The sequence below is a fragment of the Exophiala dermatitidis genome (genome assembly GCF_000230625.1).
Source record: "Exophiala dermatitidis NIH/UT8656 unplaced genomic scaffold supercont1.7, whole genome shotgun sequence".
NCBI classification, from domain to species: domain Eukaryota; kingdom Fungi; phylum Ascomycota; class Eurotiomycetes; order Chaetothyriales; family Herpotrichiellaceae; genus Exophiala; species Exophiala dermatitidis.
In genome coordinates this window covers 1,909,965-1,931,470 of record NW_008751652.1, presented here as the reverse complement: position 1 = coordinate 1,931,470, position 21,506 = coordinate 1,909,965, and the positions used below count along the sequence as shown (strand labels likewise).

Sequence of the window (21,506 nt, the reverse complement as noted above, 5' to 3'; positions counted from 1 at the left end):
TCAACCTCAGCTCAACTTGAAGCCAGACTTTCTGATATCTTGGCTACCAAGCTAGTCCAAAACAGGGAATTGGTTGCACGGGGGACTTGCGCCTGCAAACACTGCAAACACCACAAACACCACAAATACAACAAATACAACAAACTTGCACACTCCTATGACGACGGTTGCTGCTCGCTACTGACGACCAGCCCCTCCACTCTCGCTGTGCCGCAAGTTCTCTTCCTTCAGCTTACTGTCGAACAGCACCTCTTTCGTCCTTCTTGCTTTCGACGATGAGAAAGCAGGATCAATCGCATCAAGCTTGATCTTCATAGCTCGAGCGTCCACTTCACACCGCGATGATGGAGCTCCTACCAGCGACATTGGCGGCTGATTCGCAGGTCTCGACCATGGCATCAGCCGGATACATCCAGATCACCCTCATCTGGGTTGTCTATGCCATCGCCATCGCCCTCCTGCTGTCTATCGCATCGCTCTTCGTCTATCTGTATCAGGCGCACCGTGAGCGCTCTGCATTTGTCACTATCGTGTGCATTTTCACAATCACCGCTCTCCTGGCCACAGTACTACTACTTCCAGTCGACGTTGCCCTGGTCTCCAGTACGACGAGTTCAAAAACGGGAAGACGCAAGGATTGGGCGAATCAAGACAAGGTCGATAATATAACATTCACTCTCCGAGTGGTATATTACTTGCTGTATTCCCTGGACGCGGTACTATGCCTACTGGTCATACCATTTACCTATTTCTGGTATGAAGAGTACGACGAAGTCGCGCAGGAGGAAGGATCACAAACATTTGGGTCGAGATTCTGGGCGGCGTTCAAATACACCGTGGTGTTCATCTTCCTCTGCATCGCGATCTTCCTGGTGGGTTTCTTCGTACCAGTTGCCCGTCATCGAGATGGAGCCCACTTCGACCTGGATTTCTTCCGAAAACTACTTGCGGAAAATCACGGCGAACGTGCTCTGACCTTTGCGTTGGGCCTTCTGATCACCATTGGCATTGGTATATACTGCTTCTATACTGCGGCTGGCCTGGCTCTTCTTCCTCTTACCTTGATCAAGTCCGCTCCCGGTATTTCTGCGCCAGCTTTGAGCGAATCGACGACGGCCCAACTGGAAAGCAACCTGGAAAGACAACGGCAACTTGAAGGTCGAGCTCAAGGGAACCCAGACGGGCTCTCCTCCAAAGACCAACGGGAGTTGGACGCGCTGGTTCGAGAAGAGCGCACATTGCGGCGCCACCAACGTCTCGCTGCCGAGGCCTCTGGTGAGAATCAGAGCATTTGGTGGAAGATATGGGTTAAACTTGAGGCTTTGTTCCGGCCGATCAAACTTATTCTGGGACTGTTGCTGGTCGTCGTTGTCCTTTTGATCTTCGTTAGCATGCTTATTACCGGCATTGACAAAGCTAAGAACTCGGTCTGCAAACGACACTGCGGCTATCTGTTGGCTCATAACCACATTTTCCAGCCAATCAACTGGATTCTGGTCAAGTCGGCGCAGGTGTTTCCAATCGACTACGTTATCTTCCTGCTCTTGGTGATGCTGTTCTTCAGCGCCAGCATCATTGGTATTGCCACGATCGGCATTCGTATCCTGTGGATTACCATTTTCAGGATTCGGAAAGCACACACCTCTCCACAAGCCCTGCTCATTGCCACCGTCATGCTTACTTTGATGACATTGGCCATCAACTACTCAATTGCTATGATGGTTGCTCCCCAGTACGCCACATTCGGGCCCCAAACTTTCTGTGACCACCCTCCGAAACATCCTGGTGAACAACCAGACTGCTCCGAGCATAAACAGCATATCATTCCCTGCAGAGAAGCCACTGACAATCCGGCCGCTCGAAATGTTTGCACTCCCTCCGTGGTGTCGACTTTCCTCAATCGAGTGACTGTCAATTTCCCCTTTTTCGGTGTGGTCGATTTCTGGGCTCAATTTGTTTTCCTGGGCGTTTTCCTGTTGGGATTCGTCCTGTTGTTGTTCCGCACGCCCAAACTGGCAGACCCGTACTCGGAGGAGGATGCGCTCGAGGAGGAAGAAGAAGGTCTCCTTGCCAGCACCGGCCGAAGATTTGGGGCGACCTGGCAAGACATCACTGGCAGAGTGTCCCACAATCGACAGCAAGGTGAAGGATCGAGGAACACGGCCGGTAACGAACGTGATTAATTTGTGCACTGTCGCTCGACTGGCGAAGGTTCTCGAGAGGGACAAGTGTTGGCAGTTGTTTGTTGTAAGGCAAAAGGCGTTTCTGATGGGACCAGTGGACTAGCGCTCATCATCAGCTTTACGGTCGTGTTTTCCACCGCCATCGGTGTTTCAAGGGATACTAATAATCTGGACATTGGCGATGCACCTATGTTGTCATGCTCACACAGGATTGTCTTAATACCTCACACAAAGCATAGCGACGGAGATCAGGCTCTCATACTACCTAAGTATCATCCAAAAATCATTGACACAGGAGTCTCGCCTTCCTTTGTTTCCCACTGATGCACCTGCAAAGAGTTTCCAAGAAGCTGGGGCTCATTCAGTCACGTGCGGGCTGGAACGATACAGTATCATAGTATGAAGAAGCCTTGTGGCTAATAATTAATATCCAAAATAATACCCAAGCTTGAAGTACCTGTCTATGCATATACATACTACCTTAGGTATGGCTCGGTATTCGTTTTCTGGCTGTTAATTTTTTTGGGCGCTGCAGTGAAGATGTTCACGTTAATGAGCGTTCCTTTCTGATCTTCTGGTTGATTGCGACCACATAATATCCGACCAAAGAAATCCGCGTTCAACCTCACACTGCGAGATACATTTATTTACAGTTTCGCGCTCTCCACCTTGAACCGCAGGAACTCCGCCAACACCTCCTTCTCCTGTGAGTTGATTCTTGGTTTCAGGATACCTATTATCATCCCTTTATGGCCAAACCCAAACAAGACCTTACAGCCTCGCGCTGGGCGAGCCCTGAGGTGCGGCGAGAGCGTGAGTTTCAGACCAGGACGCCAGTCACGCTCCATAGCAGAACACCGTCACCACATAAACTCAGCCAAACCCAAACCCCGGGTGCCAAGTACCAGCATCATACAAATAATAGCTCGCAGATACCGACAACGGCGACAACATCTTTAGCACCAGTGGCGGCATCTGCACCATTATTGCCAGTGGGAGGAACAGGAGCGACCGCGACAGCGACACCAGAGACAATAAAACCAACCTCCGCGGCGGCCGTGCTCAGCACAGCACAGCGACAATATCTGGCACGACAGACAGAACTACAGCGGTTTCGTCGCCTATTCCGCCGACTGGCATGGAAAGCAAACAGCCTGACGCACTGGTCACATCGGGCGTTGAGTTTGGCGCAAGAATTTCAAAATCAAAGCCATGAAACTACCAGTACAATCACTCAACAGCGTGGTAACGGTTACAACCACGGACACCCGTCTACTCCTACCGTTCACGGCCCCTGCGCCTCTTTGGGCCGGTACGAAATGGTCATCGACCCAATCGAAGCGGAGCGACAGTTCAAGATCGACTTTTTCGAATTCTACACATTGCTGGAGCGCGGACTGGTGTGTTTGCTTGCCGTTTGGGGGATTGTGATTACTTCTGCTGTTGCGCCGGCAAGCAGAAACCGATTGAGTGATCATGGACCTTCGCCCCAAAACAACAACGCAACCAAAAATCATTCCGATCCCATCATAGGCGACTCGCGCACATTTCATGGCGTCGCTCACCGGTTCCACGCCAACGTGCTCGACGCCCTCGACCACCCTTCGAACCCTTTGTACCCAGTTCTCGGTGCCGGGTCGGGAGACGCCAGAGCATATATCGGCGTGGCCAAGGAATTTCGCAACAAATGGAAGGATGTGGAGCAGCGACCTGACGACTCTTTCGTTGGCGACGAGCGTGTCGAAGAGGAGTGGGACCGTGCAAAGGTCAAACGCTACGAAAAGGTGTTGCAGGATCTGAGACTTGATGAACTGTTGGGGACGGTGCTGGCTGCGCTTGAAGAGGCTGGAAAACACGCAGAGGCCGAAGTGGCTAGATTGGAGAATCTGTTGGGCAACAGTGCCGCGGTGGACGCGAGGAATAGTAGGCGCGCCACTGCTGCTGCTGCCGCCGAAACAAGTGGTCAGGACGGTGACTTCGATATGATGGATGCCCCGTTCGAGGTTGCTTCTGGTATTGCTGGCGTGGCTGTGCCTGAACAGTCCCGGGACAATGGCAATGGGAGTGCGAATGGTTACGGGTACGCGTACGAGTATCGGTATGATCATGACTATGATGAGATGGAGTTTTGAAAAGCGAAATTGAAATCGCTGTTTTGCCTGGAGGTAAATGACGGGTTCGACTTGGAGGATCCTGCCGTCCATGTTGAATTCGGTTCTGGTAGATTGGATAGAAATCAGAGAGCCAAAATTAGAGCTCTCGGCATTGGGCAATCCTGTGAAGGCAGGCCTTGTGTAAGACTACAACTGATGAGTTGAATGAAGAGCACTTTTGGAATACGATGAGCTCTTGTATTGACTGCTGTTTGAGATGTTTCTGAATTTGGGTATATGTCAAACAGCACCAGCACCAATCAGACGAAGAAAGACAAAAACATCCCCCTCGTCCTCGGTCCCCGGAAGGGGACCTCAGAGGGGGATGAAACCCAGTGGGTTTTTTCATCAGGGGGCCAGGGGAAGTGGGAATGGCTCAACCCGCGGCCTCAGCAGACCACCGTACCACACCACACTCCCGAGCTCATAACTTGTTTGAGTGTCGTGGTTCAGCGAACTGGACTGACGGTGGTGTGAGGTCGCGGCCTAGAAGCCGTCTTCCCCTGGCCGTTGATGCTCAGGACAGTGTGCGATAGTGGCTGCGCAATACGGAGGAGCTTGTTTGTGAATGACAGCGTGAGAAATTCTCAGTGCTGGTCCAAAGCAAGCGGGTTACCGTTGCGCCAACAGTGCCAAATCGAGCACACACTGGCCCGGGTTATTGTTGGAAGGAATTGCGCGGGTTGGATATATTAGCTGTTCATATTCAAGACATGATTGAGCACGTGCTGGTGAGAAGAAGAGATGCTGATGGCTATGAGGAGGGCTCCGGATTTTGCGTTGTGGTGGCAGAGACCGCTGGGCTCATGGGATGGGATGGGATGTTCGGTGAAGAAGGATCAACGGGGATTCGTGTTTCGTACTCGTCGTTTTGTTTTTCAGTCTCACTCTTGTATGCTGACCGCTTGGGATGACTACCTACCTATGTATCTACCCACCTCAACCAGCCCAGCTGACTATCGTCGAAGCAATGGCCTGTGTTGTATCATGTCTTGCCTGTCCGGATTTTGGGCCCATCAACTTCCAGTCTTCCACCGCCGACCTAGCTGACCAATATGACATCGAAGAACGAGAATTTATGTGGCATGTCTGGCGACTGAGCCGTCTTTGTTTTCGAGAGCGACAGGTTGTTCTGCAGACGGTCAGCCCTCAGTCTCGTTACAAGATCTGAGACCAATTACCGGCACAGTTTCGTTGTTCTCAGCCATTCCTGGTGCCATACAGCGAACATTGTCAATGGCGACTTCATCAAGTGTCCAAAGTCTCAATACAGCCGGCTCGAGCCGTCCATCACGAGAAGGCTGTCAATGTCATAGAAGAGTGTGACATTGCAACCTGATCTACATTCGCTGACGGAGACGGGAGCGAACAATTGCCCATGTATACCAGGAAACCCCCGGTCGACATCTGATGCGAAGTCATCAAGAAAGCGCAGCAACAGGGCTCGCATCGGTCGTGATATGCCCTGCTGCTGTTCAACATTGCGGAGAAGATAGTCAGATCACAAGCATGCAACAGCGAACTATGAGTATCAATAGAAGACGGATGTGTCTCACCCTGGCTGGCCCTACCATGGAGTTGAACTCAAGCTGATTGATGTCCAGATCCTGGCAGAGTCTTGACGTAGTGGCAACACCAATCAGCGCTCATTTCTTGCGGAGCTTGGTTTAAGATCTGGGCTTGTGGAGCCCCTTTTTTCCTTGTGGCGCGCTTCATTCTCACTTTCACACACGATAACGGCGCGGATATGGCTTCCTCCAAACAAATAGTGCCATCGTCCAAGACCACGATCGTCGAGTCCGATGATGTCTGTCAAGCGACGCCGATAACTGGACTGTGGGCTTAAGTGTTGGAACAGCTGTTGATCCTTTCTCCCGTCTGTGGAACTTTTAGCGAATTAAGATCTGGAGTGGTTTGGCCCTGTTCACGCCGTCATGGAAACCCAGGACCGACAAGCATGTCCCAGGCTCTACTCCGCCGCGGACTCCAGGGTTCTTCAAGTCTCCGCAACACAAGATGTTTTCTCTTCGCAGCAGCCTTCTGACGAGCCACAATAGTGGGACCATGCTGACGGGAGACGGACTTTGGTTTCCCGCACATACTACTTGGTAAGGTTCAGATATGGGGGCTTCTCCCATTACAGCTGTTCGATAGCGACTGAGGTCAGGCACTGTTTGGGTGGCTCTTTCCATGGGCGTTGGCTGAATATTGCTATAGTCAAGCCCACTTGGCCGCAACGTTGCACCGCCGAGCAAGACATGATCCCTACTACCTCCTTCTAGTAGCAGGTGTATTGGCATCATGCTTGGACAAGCCCTCGCCGGATGTTGACGAACAGACCGTGCAGGTCGCCTTTCACTACTGTCATCAGCATTATTGTCCTTTCGTTCTTAGTATTCGGATTCGCCGGTCTTCCTTCCTTTTCTTCTCAGCTGTGTCGTATTATGATACGTCCAGCGGTGCCGCGGAGCTTAGTGCACTGTCACAAAAGCCAATTCTACTGATATTCAATTCATCCTAGCATCTCCCGGCAGAGCAGCTCTGTCATCCTAGTCTTGTCAATATGGATACCTTTGTGCCTACAACTCCGGGTCGGATCCGACTGATGCGTGACTACACTTCGGAAGAAGAGGTCAGACAGGCATTTGCTGTCAGAGGGACGATGGACGAAGGTCCTGAATTGGAGACTCCCAGCAGACGCCCGACGGTCTCATGGTCGGAATCAAACCTGCCAGATAGCGACAGGTTCAACAGTTCGCGCCACCAGGGAATTAGAACCTCTCCAGGCCGGCGGTCCTCTGGCATGCCTTCTTTGGGATACCAATCGAAAACATCCGGCCGCAGTGTTCCTGCCCAAGCCAACCTGGAAGAGCTCGGAAAGCTGGTCTTTGATCTTGAACCTGTGGATGAAAGAAGCTTCCATGAGCGCTCCCCAAGCACGATTTCTCGGACCTCGCGTACTACTGCCCCTACGTCAGCATCAGGCTACACAGTGCTTGACTTCTTCTCCGAAGATGTATTCCAAGTCGCCATGCATAACCCTGCCACGTTTCACCAATTGTTGAAATTCAGCCGATGGCGGCTGTGCGGCGAGAACTTGGAGTTTCTCGACAAGGTGGACAGATATAATTCGCTCCTGAATGAGGTTGCGGACAGCATGTTTGAAATCCACCGCGACTACATCTCGGTCGATGCGGCCAACCAAATCAACATTCCGGGCAACCTGCTGATCAAAGTCAACAGGGATATGAAGGCAGCACTGACGTCGACTCTGCCCAAACTCGAGTCGGTCTTTGTCGATGCGCAGAAGGACATTGAGAGACTGGTCGCCATGGATATATATCCACGGTTCGTCCGACATCAAATGACAATGAGTGCTGTGAAAGCTTTGGCAGACGATCGACTGCGATATGCTGGACTTGGAGACTGTTTTGTTCTGACCGACCCAACAAAGGCGGACAATCCCATTGTTTATGCCTCGGACGGATTTGTCAAGGTGACGGGCTATTCGCGCACAGAGATCATCCCACGGAATTGCCGCTTCCTGCAATGTCGCCATACCGACAAGTCGGCAGTGGGACGGCTGAGAGAAGCCATTGTATTACGGCAAGAGTCGGTCGAGTTGTTGCTGAACCAAAAGAAATCCGGTGAGCCATTTTGGAACCTGCTCTACACCACGCCACTCTTCGATGACCGCGGCAACCTGGTCTTCTTTCTCGGAGGGCAGGTCAATTGTTCCACCACAATCCACAATGCCTCTGATGTATTGAAGATCCTGGCCATGTCCGACGAGCCAGACAAAGATCAGGCTAGCAGTTGTGGCACATCTCTTGACCCGATCAAACCGCCCTCCCGCGCAAGCAGGTTCTTTTCCTCCTTCAAGGCGAAGTCTTCTCCTGTTCAGTCTTATCCGCAACCGGGGATGGAGGAGAGAGTTCTGAGAAGGATGGATGGGATGCAACTGAAGAGACAAATGGATACTTTTTATACGGCTTATTCCAAGGTATGTCAATATGTCAAGGGTCGTTCTCGAGGAAATTCTTGTGCCATGCTAGAGCCGTCCTCCCTTGTGCCTACACAACCAATTTGTTCGATTTGGGTCCGCGTCAAATTGGCAGGCTACTAACGTGTCAATACATTCGGCTTGGCGGTACAGTTTCTGGTGGTCAACTATTCTACCTTTTTCATCAGTTTTCACTCTGCTGGCATTGCCTCCCTCCTCTACGCCCACAGATCGACCTCAACTTCAGCAACAACCTTGACCAGCCCGACCTCGTCGGCAACTCAGATCGTGGGCACGGATGTGTTCCGGTTTCTCTCCGCCCATTCGCCAACCAAGTTGAGCAGCGATTTCAAATCACGTGTACGCAACGCTTTGCGCCTGGGCTCCCCCATCTCATTGGATCTGACTCTGTGCACGCGCCGGTATATGGGACACGAGAAGTACGCGGTCCATTGGACGCCGTTGAAGAACGAAGTCGGCGACGTGGGCTTTGTGGTTTGTACAATGGGAAGTTTGCGCGATTGACCTGCTGCAACTTGAAAGCGGGAACATACAATGTGCGGAACAAACATACTACGAGAGTTAGGGCCTGTGGGACTCGAGAGTAAGGCTTCGAGAGCAGAACCGTGGTGGGAGGATATCATCGTGCTAGCACCAGCGCGGCGAGCATAAACGATGGCATCGACGGGTTGGATCTCATTATGTATCATTGATCGGGTTTGAAGTGCTGAGGCGTTGAATAATCCTTGCTGTAGTTTTCACTTTTTATTTCTCCCGGTAGACAGATCCTGGCGCCTCGTGGTGCTTCGTAGTGCAAATTATTTGTCGGTGAGAGGGCATAAATATTTTATTTATCTTTGTGTTGTGACTACTGTCGTGGTGGTGGTAGTGGTGTTAATATGCATATAAATACTCCATTTGAGCAATAAACTATTTTTCTCAACATACATACCCACCTACAGAGGTTGTAGTGGACACTCATCGACTTTACCGATGGCTTACCTACTTAATATGTACTTGGTAGTTATCTGAGGGTGCCAGCTTTACTTGATTGAACTGTGATTACAGCCGCTACCATTTGCCAGAAACGCCCAGTTAATTTTTGTACCCATCTGCTCAGCCCCTCGTATCCGCTTCACAAAGTGCTTTGCTGCTGAACAGGCCTATTTCCGAAGTTCGTTCGCACCCGGATAGCCAGGTAAAGGAAAATGGTGCTACCATAGATCCAGTCTCGGAGACAGTTAAATAAACATAAATATGCGTAGTGTTAGCATGATGTCTCTGTAGAACCACAGGCTTTGTTCGTGCTGGAGCTGAAGTTGAAGCTGGAGCTGGCCCACTCACGGGGTCTCAAGACTACTAGGGTACTCATCATCCAGTGGAGGTCTTTGTTGTAAATGGTGGCTCTCTCCAAGTCTTCTCGTGACACCACTGCTGCCGACAGCGGGCTGGAATGCACGCCGATGATGATGATGATGATGATGATGATGATGATGATGATGATGATGATGATGATGATGATGATGATGATGACCGAGACCAGCTTCCACGCTCAGCAGCGTATCCACGCGGCGGATTGGTTGGAGGATCTGGCCATCATGACCCGACTCGCCGGCGGGGAGTTCGGGCGCGGTAGCGAACGAGTCCGCTGTCGAATTCATTCGTGCGAGTCCGCCGGTGGCCTCTTCGTGCTGGACTGCATGGGACGACGCATCTGCAAATGGAAGCCAATCGAGACGAGGGCGGCAGTGCTCGTGGCGGCGCGATCCAATCCACCAGGGTCTCAGCCAGGGAAAGACAGGATACTTGCCCGGGACGACGTGATGGACCGACACAGCCGTTTCGCCCGAGCCACTGGAGGAGTCATTCGCGTCGAAGCCGAGATGGCGCATGCCGTCTGTGCCTTTGTAGAAACCGAAATGGTACTTTCGTTTGGCCAGGTGGATCTTGGACTGGAGATGGATCTCCTCGTCGTCGGGGTCTTGGACCGAGAATTCTGGGGCTGTCATGAGTGACGAGTCGTAGCAGTAGGAGAGGAGGTCGGCGATACTGAGGACCATTCGCGGGAAGCGGTACTCGATTGGCGGACGTGCCAGAATACAGCTGATGGCGTACAATGAGATGGCTGCCAGTGAAATGTACAGGTTTGTCGGGAGGATCGTAAGCTGGTCGGCATGGTCGCCTCTGGAAAGTTGAAATATGTTGACCGCAAAGGCACTTAGGTAAGGAGCGACGATAGTGAGCAGCGTAAACCACACGACTCTCCAGTGCCGATTTCCAACTCCAACCACAATGGTCGTCACAGAGTTTGGCGAGAGGTAGTCGAGCAGAATGTTCTCTCTGGCGTCGCGCGGAACGAACATGCCCGCCAACGGCGCCGAGGCGCGATAGAACACGCCCGCACTAAACCAAAGCTGATTTATCAGAGAGTTGACCATGGCTGGAATGATCGGGATGAAGATTTCACGTAGCCGCACCCAAGTAGGCGCGCCCTTCGATGGGGCGGAATGCTCAAAGATCCAGCCACTCTTCAGCTTGCCCGAGGTTATGAACCAAACTAGAACCCCCGTTACAGTGCAGCACAGGGCGAACCCGATAAAAAGCATCAAATCCGAGTGCCAGAAGTCTGCACAGAAGTAGCGATCTCGTTCTGGCGTCGGGTTCTTGTACTCGTCCCTGTTGAAGTCTGGAACAAGTCTGCGTCAATACCAACTTCGAAAATAGACCACAGCAACACAAACGCTTCGGGGGCCTTTAGTGACATCGATAGTTCACACGTGGCGGCGGCGCATACCGGTCGACAGAACCGCACTCCCATGTCTTGTGCTTGTTTCAAATTCGACATTGACGTTCACAGCCTCGGGTGAGCGAGAACCATGGTTCAGAGATTGACGGGTCCGTATAGTCTCTTCTGTGTGGAAATCAGCGCGTGCGTCACTCGGAGGCAGCTTTACCTGGCTCACTCGGGCTTCCCATGAACCCAATCCCGTACAAGATCTTTGTCTCGTCCTCCGCAGCTCGCCAGTAGCCAAGTCGAAGTGGTCCAAGTGACGCTGGTATGGTGCGTAACTTTCTTGAGAAGACGTAGTGTGGAGCTGACGCATCCAAATCAAGAGCACGTACCACGGCGGGTACGTTGGAATTCTGGAGCAATGCGATTTGAGCCGCATAACTGCCAGGATCCCACTTGAGGCCGGTAGTTGCATCCCAAGTACGGACTGTGATAGCTAAAGTGCTTGCAATTATGCCCGTATATCCGGCTATCAGCGCATAACCCGCATGATTTGAGACGGATACCTGCCAACCGTGTGAGTCCGGTGTTACACGAATCAAGGCTGCTTTTAAGGACGCAAAAAGCGCGCTGACAATGAGCCGCAACAAGAACAATGCAAAAGTGAGATAGTGGCCATATCGGAGCAGGCCCAATCCAAGATTATTGGGGATTATATCGACTGATACCAAAGACCCTTCAAAGATCGTCTTCGTGTTGTGCACATCGTTCCTCCGTGGATTATGGAAGGTGGAGGTACTCATTGTGAGGTAAGGCAAAAGCTGACCGTACGACGAGGTCAATGAGCGAAACGTGGTTGTAGTGAGTGAGCCCAGTACCGAGGGCAGGTAGTTGAAAACGTTATAGCCCACAGACTTTCTGATGTGAAGGTCTGTTGGTGCTAAGGTGTTCAGCGCCACGAGTGTCGCAACAAAGGCCAAGCAGCAGACATAAAATACAACCAGGGGAATTAGTAGCCGACGGTGTAGCAGTAAGGGCTTGTACTTCAGCTCTGGGTAGCCCTCCGGCTTTTGAATTGGCGTATGATAAGGAAGACTGTTGACGAGGGCTTCAGATAACCTCACCTCAACCCTGGGCATCGCTCCCGGTCGTTGCTGATTCCGCGCCGAGTGTCGAAACGGTCCCGGGGTCTCGGCCGATGCCACAGAAGAGTCATCAGCCTCGACCGTATGCGCCCGAAGATCATCCTCTTGCGTATCATGAGCGGCAACAGGTACCAAAGGATCAAGTTCGTGGGCAATTTGGTCATCATCAGGCTGGTCTGTGTTCGAATGACCGCCTCGTGTTGGCCATTGTAGGGGATGCATTGTTAGACAAGTGTAAGTTATAGGCGCCAGCGGACAGCCTCTCAGTGATCACCGAGCTGGATCGAGACAACGGAAGAAATTCGGTGAGTTTCGCAATGATTATTGAAGGAAGGAGAAACTGCAATGTGCTGCCGACGGCCTCACCCAGTGTATATGATGTAGCCCACAGTCAATCGACGAGCACCATCATCGGAGATCCTGCAAAAGCAGCAAAATCCGGAGTGAACAAAACCACGCCACAATTGGCCGGGTGATAGCCCTCAAGTCGAAGCATTGACTTTCGAGCCGGGGGCTTGCAGGAGTAAATGCGCCAAGGTGATGTTCCTTTCAGCCTGATCATGAACTGTGCAACATGGCGCCTCAACAAGTTCTCAGGCCATGTACTTCTGCTGGTAGCCGATAGACTTGGCGAGACCTCACAAGCACGGGATCCGTATGACAATTATCTGCGCCTCGGCGCCTGGTGGCGGAGGTCTCTAATTTGAGGGAGTTGCGAGGGCGAAGATATGACTTTGAACCGGTCTTAAGTCAAAGATTGTTGCCAAAGCGGATGTGGAAAAGACCTTCCCAACCTCCGTTGACGTTACACATAAATGAAGTCTCTTCGTCACCGGGACATCTCCATCCTCATCAGTCGATGACTGGGAAGCGAAAAGCTCGTATTGGATAGATTATTCTGCTTGCCTTACATCCACAAACATAGTTTGCCAGACGAGGTGCCGCCTGCAATCCAGTTCTTTGATGGATGGAAGACGGCCACGGCGGGGATCGCAGTGATGCCTTCGTCTGGGCCGCCGAGTTGGGCGAGTTGTGAGCCGTCAGCGCCGTAGATGTCGACGAAGCTATTGGAATAGAAAGAAATAATGATCAGCTTTGATCACGAGCTAAAGGACGACAGACGAAGAAGGCAGAACACATGGAACCCAGTTCTCAACTTACCGATTCATGTTGCCGACAACAAGCTTCTGGGTGTTGTCTTCGGGATGCATTTGCCATCGGGGTTTGAGGATCGTTGTCCATCGACCACTATTGAGCACGAGTTATTGGTTGGTTTATGCAGACAATTGTGTTCAGACCATTGATCCCAACAAAGAGGTGAGAAAATGGGGGAAGAAAACGCGACTGGCTGGTTCTGTAGTAGCAAGGGAAGCTGTCACGCACGTCTGATTGTTATGCCTCATGACCACCTCCGGGTTCATAGCGGCTGGATCGAGCTGAAATCCAGGCTTCCACCGATCCATGCCCTCGCCTGTCTCGTTGTTGACTCCAAAGGAGTGAATCTTGATGGTATCGTCGTAACTAGTGGTAGCCACCTGTCCAACCGTATTGAATGCAGCGTGACTGACACTCAACCTGGACTGATGCTCACCGACTAACGTGGGCATCTTCTTGGTGATCTTCCGCAAATCCCAAAGCCGCATGAAACGGTCCAGAGACGCAGTCGCCACATAGTGCGGCGCTAACGGATGCAATGAAAAGCCGCCTATCTTTTTCTCGGACAATTGGAACATCTCAACCTGAGAAGCGTCTTGTCGTACGTCGTATCTTCCAAATGCACCGTTCAAGGTGGTGAAGTAGACCACATTCGGATCGGTATCAGCCATATCGAGTCCAGAAAGTGGTTCATCGTCTTCCTTGTCAGCCGGTCCGTAGAGTTCCACTGCGACTGCCTTTTCAAGATCCGTGGCTCGGATCGAGGAGTCATAGGACGCGGTGTAGAGTGTTTCCGGTTTCGAAGGGTGCATGTGCATTGCCGAGATGGTGCGAGTATGAGGCTTGATGGTGGTTATTTCTGGATCGACGTCATCCTCCTCGTCGTCATCCTCTTCTTGTTCTCCTTCCCCATCCTCGTGCTTCACCGCCGACGTCTTCGGAGATTGTGATGCGTCGACAATCCCTAGATTGCCTATCTTGTCGCCGGCAAACACAATCGGCTTGGTCGGCGTCGGGTGGAACATCATGCTGAAGATTCTTTCCGGCGTCATCTTGATCCTGTTGGGTTCCCACGCATCCCATAGTTTCAAAGAGCTCATCCGTTGCCGTAATGCCTTCAGATCCTTGTCTGTGGTTTCCTGGATGTCGTTCTCGTCGAATGTCCGTTCATACGGTTTGGCCACACCCTTGAGTAGAACATCTGCTCCTATCAAGCTCGTCCCACTGGCGAAGCTCAAATCCCCGGTCACTCTTTGTCGCTTTTCTCTCTCCAGCTCTTTGGCCTTTTCATATTGTTCCTCGGCCTTCAGTTTGGCCACCTCGCTATCGGCTTGGATTCCTGCTAACCTGGACGATGTGCGCCGAGGTACGACTTCGATCTCTTTCTTGATTCGTTTTGCGGGGAGGTCCTTTCGTTTCGCTGGTCGCTTTTGCCCATTCTGGGTGCCTGTCGTGGCAGGTTTGGAGTAGAGGCCGGCTTGTTGGGCTTCCTGGGTCAACTTCTTGAGTAGCGCATCTCTTTCTGCGATGTTCGCAAGTCGCTGCTTTTCAAAATCAGACGGTTCCGCAGGAGGTGCTCCTCGAGCCATTGTTCTGACTAATGCTTGCTGGACGTTAAGATTCCTGAAACCCGTGTAGCGTGGTTAATGAACATTCACAGACGTTACACGACGCGAACAACACGCGCAGCCTCAAATACCGACGTGGGGCGCGTAAAGTAGAAGATCGGCTTAGCTAATCAAGGTATTGAGACAGAATAGGTGACAGACGCCGTGACAGATACCTAGGTGACAGAGACATAAGACCCGGCCAGTAATCTGACGTCTATTGGGACACAGTCCTGGTTACTGTACATGTCATGGATATGGGAATCAGCATACTAGGCTACCTGACCTCCGCCGCTGTCATTCAGCCAGAAGTCTATACCTCAGAGGCATGATGAGCCAAGCTGTGTTTTGTTGTCGTGTAATTCACCACAGGGGATAGCCCAATGTCTCGAGAGGCCGCCCACTAATGAGATAAGAGGCATATTTGCGTCAGCACTCGTTCAGGCCAGGTCTTGAATGTAAACTATGTGCAACGTGCAAGACAGCCACCGGGAAGAATTCAGTCCTTAGAATCCCCCGGAACCCAACACCCTAACAAAGCTCCCCCGTCTGAAAGCACCAATAACGCAGATTGAGACGGTCAAGCATCCGAACGTGTGTCTTTGAGATTCGGTAGAGGTGCGGGGAGGTGCTTTCATTCAGCACGAGGATATCTCGGCTGCAATTAATATGGTATCTTCTGTGAGATACAGTCTGCTCATTCAAATCCCTAGCCGACCAAAGCCAAGAGATGTGAGAGGTGCGGCAAGCCGATGAAGTCCAGCAACAGGGAGCACCAGGTCCAAAGGTCCAAAGCAGCTCTCCCTGTCGATCATGGGACTCTTCCAACCTCAAGGTTACTGATATATGCCAGCAGAAATTTGCAGTCGGTCAAAGCATGTTTGCAAGCCTTTGTAAAGTTCTCATCCTGGTGAAAACCGACCCCAAGCTTTATGGAAACGTCGCCAATCTTGTCACCCTGTATGGAATACGGCAGAACTCTTTTGGGAGGTAGATTGCGGACACTGGCGTTCCTAGCAGGGCTACTGCTTGTAGTGCCTTCCATACTGGATGTTCGCTCAACATGTTTGCCCAACTGGTTCAGGCAATCAAGAAAGGCCACCATGCCAGCATCGAACCGCCGGTGGTTTAGCAGCCTCCCAATTGCCATGTCACCGCTGCTGAAGAGGTCTAGACGAGTCACCTTAGGTTCCGGGTTGGCAGATGCTGAACGTAATCCACGGTCTGTACCAGTGGAGCGGGCTGCTCCCGGTGCTTGTTGTGGGTATTCCAACTTTTCGATGCGGGATGTGCTGCCTTGGGGCCGGAGACGGTAGCCTTGAAACGTATATCTAAGCCTTTCAGCCACCACAGCCAGGAGCAGTAAGGTCTGGCCCCATGCTGCATTGATTTCAGCCCAGTCAACATTCTGATTGGGTAAGCGGCCGAGTCGAAGGCCATTGATGGTGCCAAAATACCCATCATGTCCGATGCAGAACGTATCGTTGTACACATTGGTACGCTGAAGCCGCTCGAGTTGTTGGTTGTCATGGATATATTTCTCCTGTAGCGATAATAGACGGACTGTGACCTGGTAGAGTTGGTCGTCAAAGGAATTCCGTGACAACCAATACACTTGTTCCTTGCGATCCATCTGCTGTGACTCCTCTTCCAAGGCTGCAATCTCTTCCTCAACCTGGCAAGATTCACCTTCTGTGCGTATGAGGAGGTCATAAGCAGTTCCTTCGTCCTTCTCAGTATGTGAAAGCTCTTTTCGTGCTTTGGCATCAGTTCCATGTGGCGTCGATGAGACTGTTTGTTGTACAGATTTAAGAAAGGACGCGTAAGCATCTTTTTCCTTCAAAGAGCCACCCAGGCGGGCGTTGTAGGCCGATAGAATGAGAGAGGTACATTCCGAGCATATCGGATGATCGATGTCGGAACGGGAGGACAATATTGAAAACAAAGCTTCCGTCTTGGCCACTTTAGTAGACAACAGGTTCTCCTTGTCCCGCTCTTCAGTACCGTTGTCTTCTTCTTGCCTGTCGGTGCCCCGATCGTTCCGGTGCGACAGGTCCCGCTCATGTAAGGCGACCTGAGACTGTGTTATTTCGATAAAGGACATATCTGGAAGCCCATTCTTAGAGTCTGGCCCTCCTGTAGCGGTACCATGCTGAGGTGCGGGAATGGTCCGTTTGTAGATGGGAGCCTCCACATTGCCCGCAACACGATCGTAAAGGTCTTTCCGTTCTTTGGGGTAGTTCAGGCGAGAAGCACTGGTGTTATTCTGTTGGGAATGGGCCGTAGATGCTAGATGATATTAACAATTGAAAACATACAAGCACAGTGGGCCGACGTACCGATGAGCAGATCGAAAGAGGCCGGGTTGAGGTCGCGAATTGAGCCATCTATTCGAATCGGCTGCCGGCACTTCTGGCAGTACATGTTTATTACATGGCAGACAGGAGGAAGACTGGTGATATTCACATTGTTTGCAGTACCTAGTCAATAAGACACTGCGCAGTGTCAGTGGTCAATATGTGATTTCACGGAGGACTTGTCCTATTTCAACGGGGCCTGGGGCCTCGTCAGACTATATACTTTCTAGAGATTATACGATAGTATACGACGCTAGTCGAGACCGAAAGACGGTTCTCGACGTCTTTATAATACTTAGTATATAGAGTATCTATTTTATTATATTCTCCTCTATCTAGACCGTCGAATAGTCTTATTTATCGTCGAAGGACGTCGAGTACCTTTATTAGCCTTATAGTAGAGAATAAAATAGTATTCTTATATCCTAAATACTTCGTTTCCTAAATAGTTCTATTATTAGAATAAGTATCTATAGTATCTATATCTTTAGTATCGATTAAGGTATATAGAGCGAGTATATATCTCTTATCTTTAGCTATAGAAGTAGTATATACGCTCGAAATAGTAAAGCTAAATAAATTAAGAGTAAATTAAGATCGTTAAGACGATAAGTAAAGAGAGTCTATATACGTAATAGTACTTACCGTTACTCTTCGAAGCTAATTCGGGGTTAATTCGGCGAGATTTTAAGAAGTATAAGTAGATATCTTTTACTTCTTTTCTCCTTACTTTCTTTTATACCTCTTTCTAGTTATTTATATTTCTAAGTCCTAAGTTCTTTATCGATTAAAGCTAAATCTTCTATAACTACTATTATAGTTATTATATTATCTAGATAAGTTAAAACGTCGACTAGACTATAGATTCTAAATACTTAGTACTATTAACGAGTTAAGAAGATAGTTAAAGACCTACTAGTAACTAAGATAGCGAAGACGGCTTTTTTCGTAAATATACTATACTATATCGAAAGATATAATTACTAATTCGTTTCTAGATCGACGATAATATTTATAGCGTTAAGCCTAGCGATATAGTAGTTAATTCTATTATCTAGGCGAAATAGTACTAGAAGTAGTTCTTTTCTCCTAATAATAGCTTATTAATTTAGCTATATAGTCGTATTTCTTAAAGACCCGTCGAATTTTACGGTTAGAGAGATATTACTAATATATACGTTAGAAATACCCTTATAGAGTATATAGTAGATATCGTAAATAATCTATATTATAAAATATATCTTTATATAATTAAACTAGACTTATATCGAGAGTTAATATTCCTAAAGTACGTTTCGATATCTATCTTTAATACGCCTATTTCTATAGATTTAGTATATCTTTTTAATAGAAAATATATAATCTATACTATTCGCGAAGTTAATTATTCTTTATCTAGTAATCGAGGTATAAGTAGTAAAGCTTCTAGTCGTCGTTAGTCTACTATATCGATATTAATATTTATTTAAATATATAGTATTAAGAAACGTTATACTTAATCTTCTAAAATATAGAAAAAAGATCTAGTAGAAGATATAAAAGAGGTATATTTTAGTAAGAAAATAAGTAGTCTATATATAGCTAATAAGACTAGAGAGATAAATAGTCGTATAGCTATCGAGATTAAAGGTCTAGAGAATAGATTCGACTTTATATTATTACTATAAACGAATATAGAAGATTGACGTTAAAAGATATTAATTACTATCTAGAAGGTAACGTAGTAGACTTTAGACCTATACTATATATCGAAAACTATTAAAGTTATTCGTAGAATTAATAAATCCGATATATATATAGAGTAGTATTCTTTACTAATACTAACTTAATAAAGTTATTATTCTATAATATCTATATCTTTAGTAAGAATAGAAGTTATTAAGACTAGTCTAGAGTCGAAAGAATACGACTATATAACTAATAAACTACTACTAAGGTATCGTTAGTATACTATCGATTCTTCTCTCGAGCTATTATTATAGATACGAAGTTCGCCTAGACGTATATTAAAAATACGTCGTTATACTAAAGAGACTATATAATATATATCTATATCTCCTAAGCTAGTATATAACCCTAAGCGTAGTTAGATTATAATATAGTAACGATTCGTACTAGTCTCGTCTTCTATAGGTTTATCGATATAGTCTATATAAGACTATATATTAACTTACTCGATACTAGAACGTCCGTCTTTTTATTATCTAGCGTATAAATAGCCTACTATTTCTACTTATTCTATATATAATATTTATCCGCTATCTATCTATATATAGTAACTAGACTCTACTTCTAGTTTAGGCCTTTTAGGGTATTCTTACTATAAAATAACGACGCCGATAGAAGTACTACTACTAAGATCGGCTCCGATAGTATTATAGTAAGAAGACCGCGAAATATTACTATTTTCTTATACTACTACGGTAGTAGATAATACTCTATAAATAGTCTATTTTATAGATAAACCTTCTAGTATAATATAATAAGTAGAGGAGCGCGAGCGAGATTCTTCTATACCTACTATATAAGGCGATTTACTATAATTTATTAGTTATTTTTAGATTTTTTAATATATTTAGAGCGCTTCGTAGGACGTCTCGATAACGTATAGCTAAGGGTCGAGACCTAGTCTATACTCTAGTTTCTATAAATTATCTATAAAGAATACTATTATTATTAGATTATTTAATCTTATATTATCTTTAGTCTAGAATTAGATCTTAGTAAGTATCCTTTAATATATCGTTAATAAGAAACTAAAGACTTAACTATATTATAGTTAGTATTTTAGACTACTAACGAAGATAATAAATTATCTCGTCTTCGCTTCTTACGAGATTTTAAGTACTCTTAAGAGACGAGATTCCTCTCGAGTATCGAAAGAGTTATTCTAGTAGAACTAGAAGATATTATAAATATACTTTCTATAGTATCGGCGAATATCGAGAAGAATAAAGTAGATATATTCTAGTTTATAAGATTCTATAGCCTTATATCTTTAGATTAATTTAGTCTATTAACGGAGTATAGTTTCTTCTTACTCGAGATAACTTTAGCTAACTTATTATAGCTATTCTCTATATAATTTATATAGAATAGGCCTATTATATTATCTATATACTCTACGATATCGGTAGGATAGATCTCGATATCTATCGATATAGATTCGAGTAGCTTAGTATAGAATAGAATAGAAGTATCTTATATAACGACGTCTTAGTACGATCCGATAGAATTACTCTTATTTCTTAAGATTTCTTATCTATTCTAAATATAGTTTTCCGTTCTTTTCTAGAGTATCGAAGAGGTTTTAAGAGGGCTAAAAGTCCCTTTATTCCCTATTCTCTATATATCGAGAGGGTTAGACTATAATAATCTATTACTACTTCTCTATTTCTACCTAACCTAGGCGTATAGAGAAATAACCTCTATTCTAGCTATTTTATTTAATACTCTCGAAGTACTAATATCTTCGTTACTCTTTCTAGTGACGAGATATTATCTACTTAAAGGCGAAGTAATCTACTCTAGAGAATTAGAAGCGAGAACTACTCCGATTATAGTTTATCTCTTGTAGGCTATTATAGTCTTCTCTATCGATATTACGCTATAGAATATTAGTTTCTATCCTCTATTTCGCTAACGTCTATTTACTAGTATTACTTTAACTTTATAGCTCTTCTTTATCTTACTTAAACTATCTTCTAGTTATTCTTATAATATCTATTATTACTTTAATATTATTAATAGCTCGTAGTATATTAAGAGATTAGACTCGTTACTAAATACCTAAAGTACTTTATTCGAAGACTTCGTTATACTATCTTTAACTATTTAGAGTTATATTTACTATATTCTAGTAAGTAATTAAATCGTCTACTTATCTAAATTTATTAAGTAATATCGTATTAGACGGCTTTTATAGATAAATAGATATAAGATCTTCTAGTCTATCGTTTTTAGTATATACGTACTAAACTATAGCTTCTTTAGAATCTAAAAAAGTCCGAAGTAGTTAGATTTAAATTTCTACTTTAATATATTATTTAGAAGAACGAAATTATCTTCTTTAAGTAAAAGATATAGCGTTTCTAAACGCGTTAATCGTAGTCTTTAAGAGTAGAGCTCTCTCTCGACTAGTAGCTTATTTACTTTATAATATATAGTATATA

The 21,506-nt window shown here is 47.2% G+C and overlaps 6 protein-coding genes across 6 annotated transcripts; 3 read left to right on the top strand and 3 right to left on the bottom strand.

The window, feature by feature from the left end:
* Positions 1–341: 341 nt before the first annotated feature.
* Positions 342–2,183, top strand: HMPREF1120_08497 (uncharacterized protein; the record flags this gene model as incomplete). Its single annotated transcript, XM_009162754.1, has 1 exon — positions 342–2,183. The coding sequence occupies one exon, from the start codon at positions 342–344 to the stop codon at positions 2,181–2,183; it is 1,842 nt and encodes a 613-aa protein (XP_009161002.1).
* Positions 2,184–3,502: 1,319 nt separating this feature from the next.
* On the top strand, positions 3,503–4,315 carry HMPREF1120_08496 (uncharacterized protein; the record flags this gene model as incomplete). Its single annotated transcript, XM_009162753.1, has 1 exon — positions 3,503–4,315. One exon carries the CDS (start codon positions 3,503–3,505, stop codon positions 4,313–4,315), a length of 813 nt encoding a protein of 270 aa, XP_009161001.1.
* Positions 4,316–6,899: 2,584 nt separating this feature from the next.
* On the top strand, positions 6,900–8,864 carry HMPREF1120_08495 (non-specific serine/threonine protein kinase; the record flags this gene model as incomplete). Its single annotated transcript, XM_009162752.1, has 2 exons — positions 6,900–8,339; positions 8,493–8,864. The coding sequence occupies 2 exons, from the start codon at positions 6,900–6,902 to the stop codon at positions 8,862–8,864; spliced, it is 1,812 nt and encodes a 603-aa protein (XP_009161000.1).
* An 815-nt stretch (positions 8,865–9,679) lies between these two features.
* On the bottom strand, positions 9,680–12,437 carry HMPREF1120_08494 (uncharacterized protein; the record flags this gene model as incomplete). Its single annotated transcript, XM_009162751.1, has 3 exons — positions 9,680–11,025; positions 11,134–11,250; positions 11,303–12,437. 3 exons carry the CDS (start codon positions 12,435–12,437, stop codon positions 9,680–9,682), a joined length of 2,598 nt encoding a protein of 865 aa, XP_009160999.1.
* A 685-nt stretch (positions 12,438–13,122) lies between these two features.
* HMPREF1120_08493 (uncharacterized protein) lies at positions 13,123–14,959 on the bottom strand (the record flags this gene model as incomplete). The annotated part of the gene is made up of 3 exons (XM_009162750.1): positions 13,123–13,279; positions 13,377–13,463; positions 13,599–14,959. The coding sequence occupies 3 exons, from the start codon at positions 14,957–14,959 to the stop codon at positions 13,123–13,125; spliced, it is 1,605 nt and encodes a 534-aa protein (XP_009160998.1).
* An 829-nt stretch (positions 14,960–15,788) lies between these two features.
* On the bottom strand, positions 15,789–17,401 carry HMPREF1120_08492 (beclin 1; the record flags this gene model as incomplete). The annotated part of the gene is made up of 2 exons (XM_009162749.1): positions 15,789–17,266; positions 17,317–17,401. 2 exons carry the CDS (start codon positions 17,399–17,401, stop codon positions 15,789–15,791), a joined length of 1,563 nt encoding a protein of 520 aa, XP_009160997.1.
* Between the last annotated feature and the right edge of the window lie 4,105 nt (positions 17,402–21,506).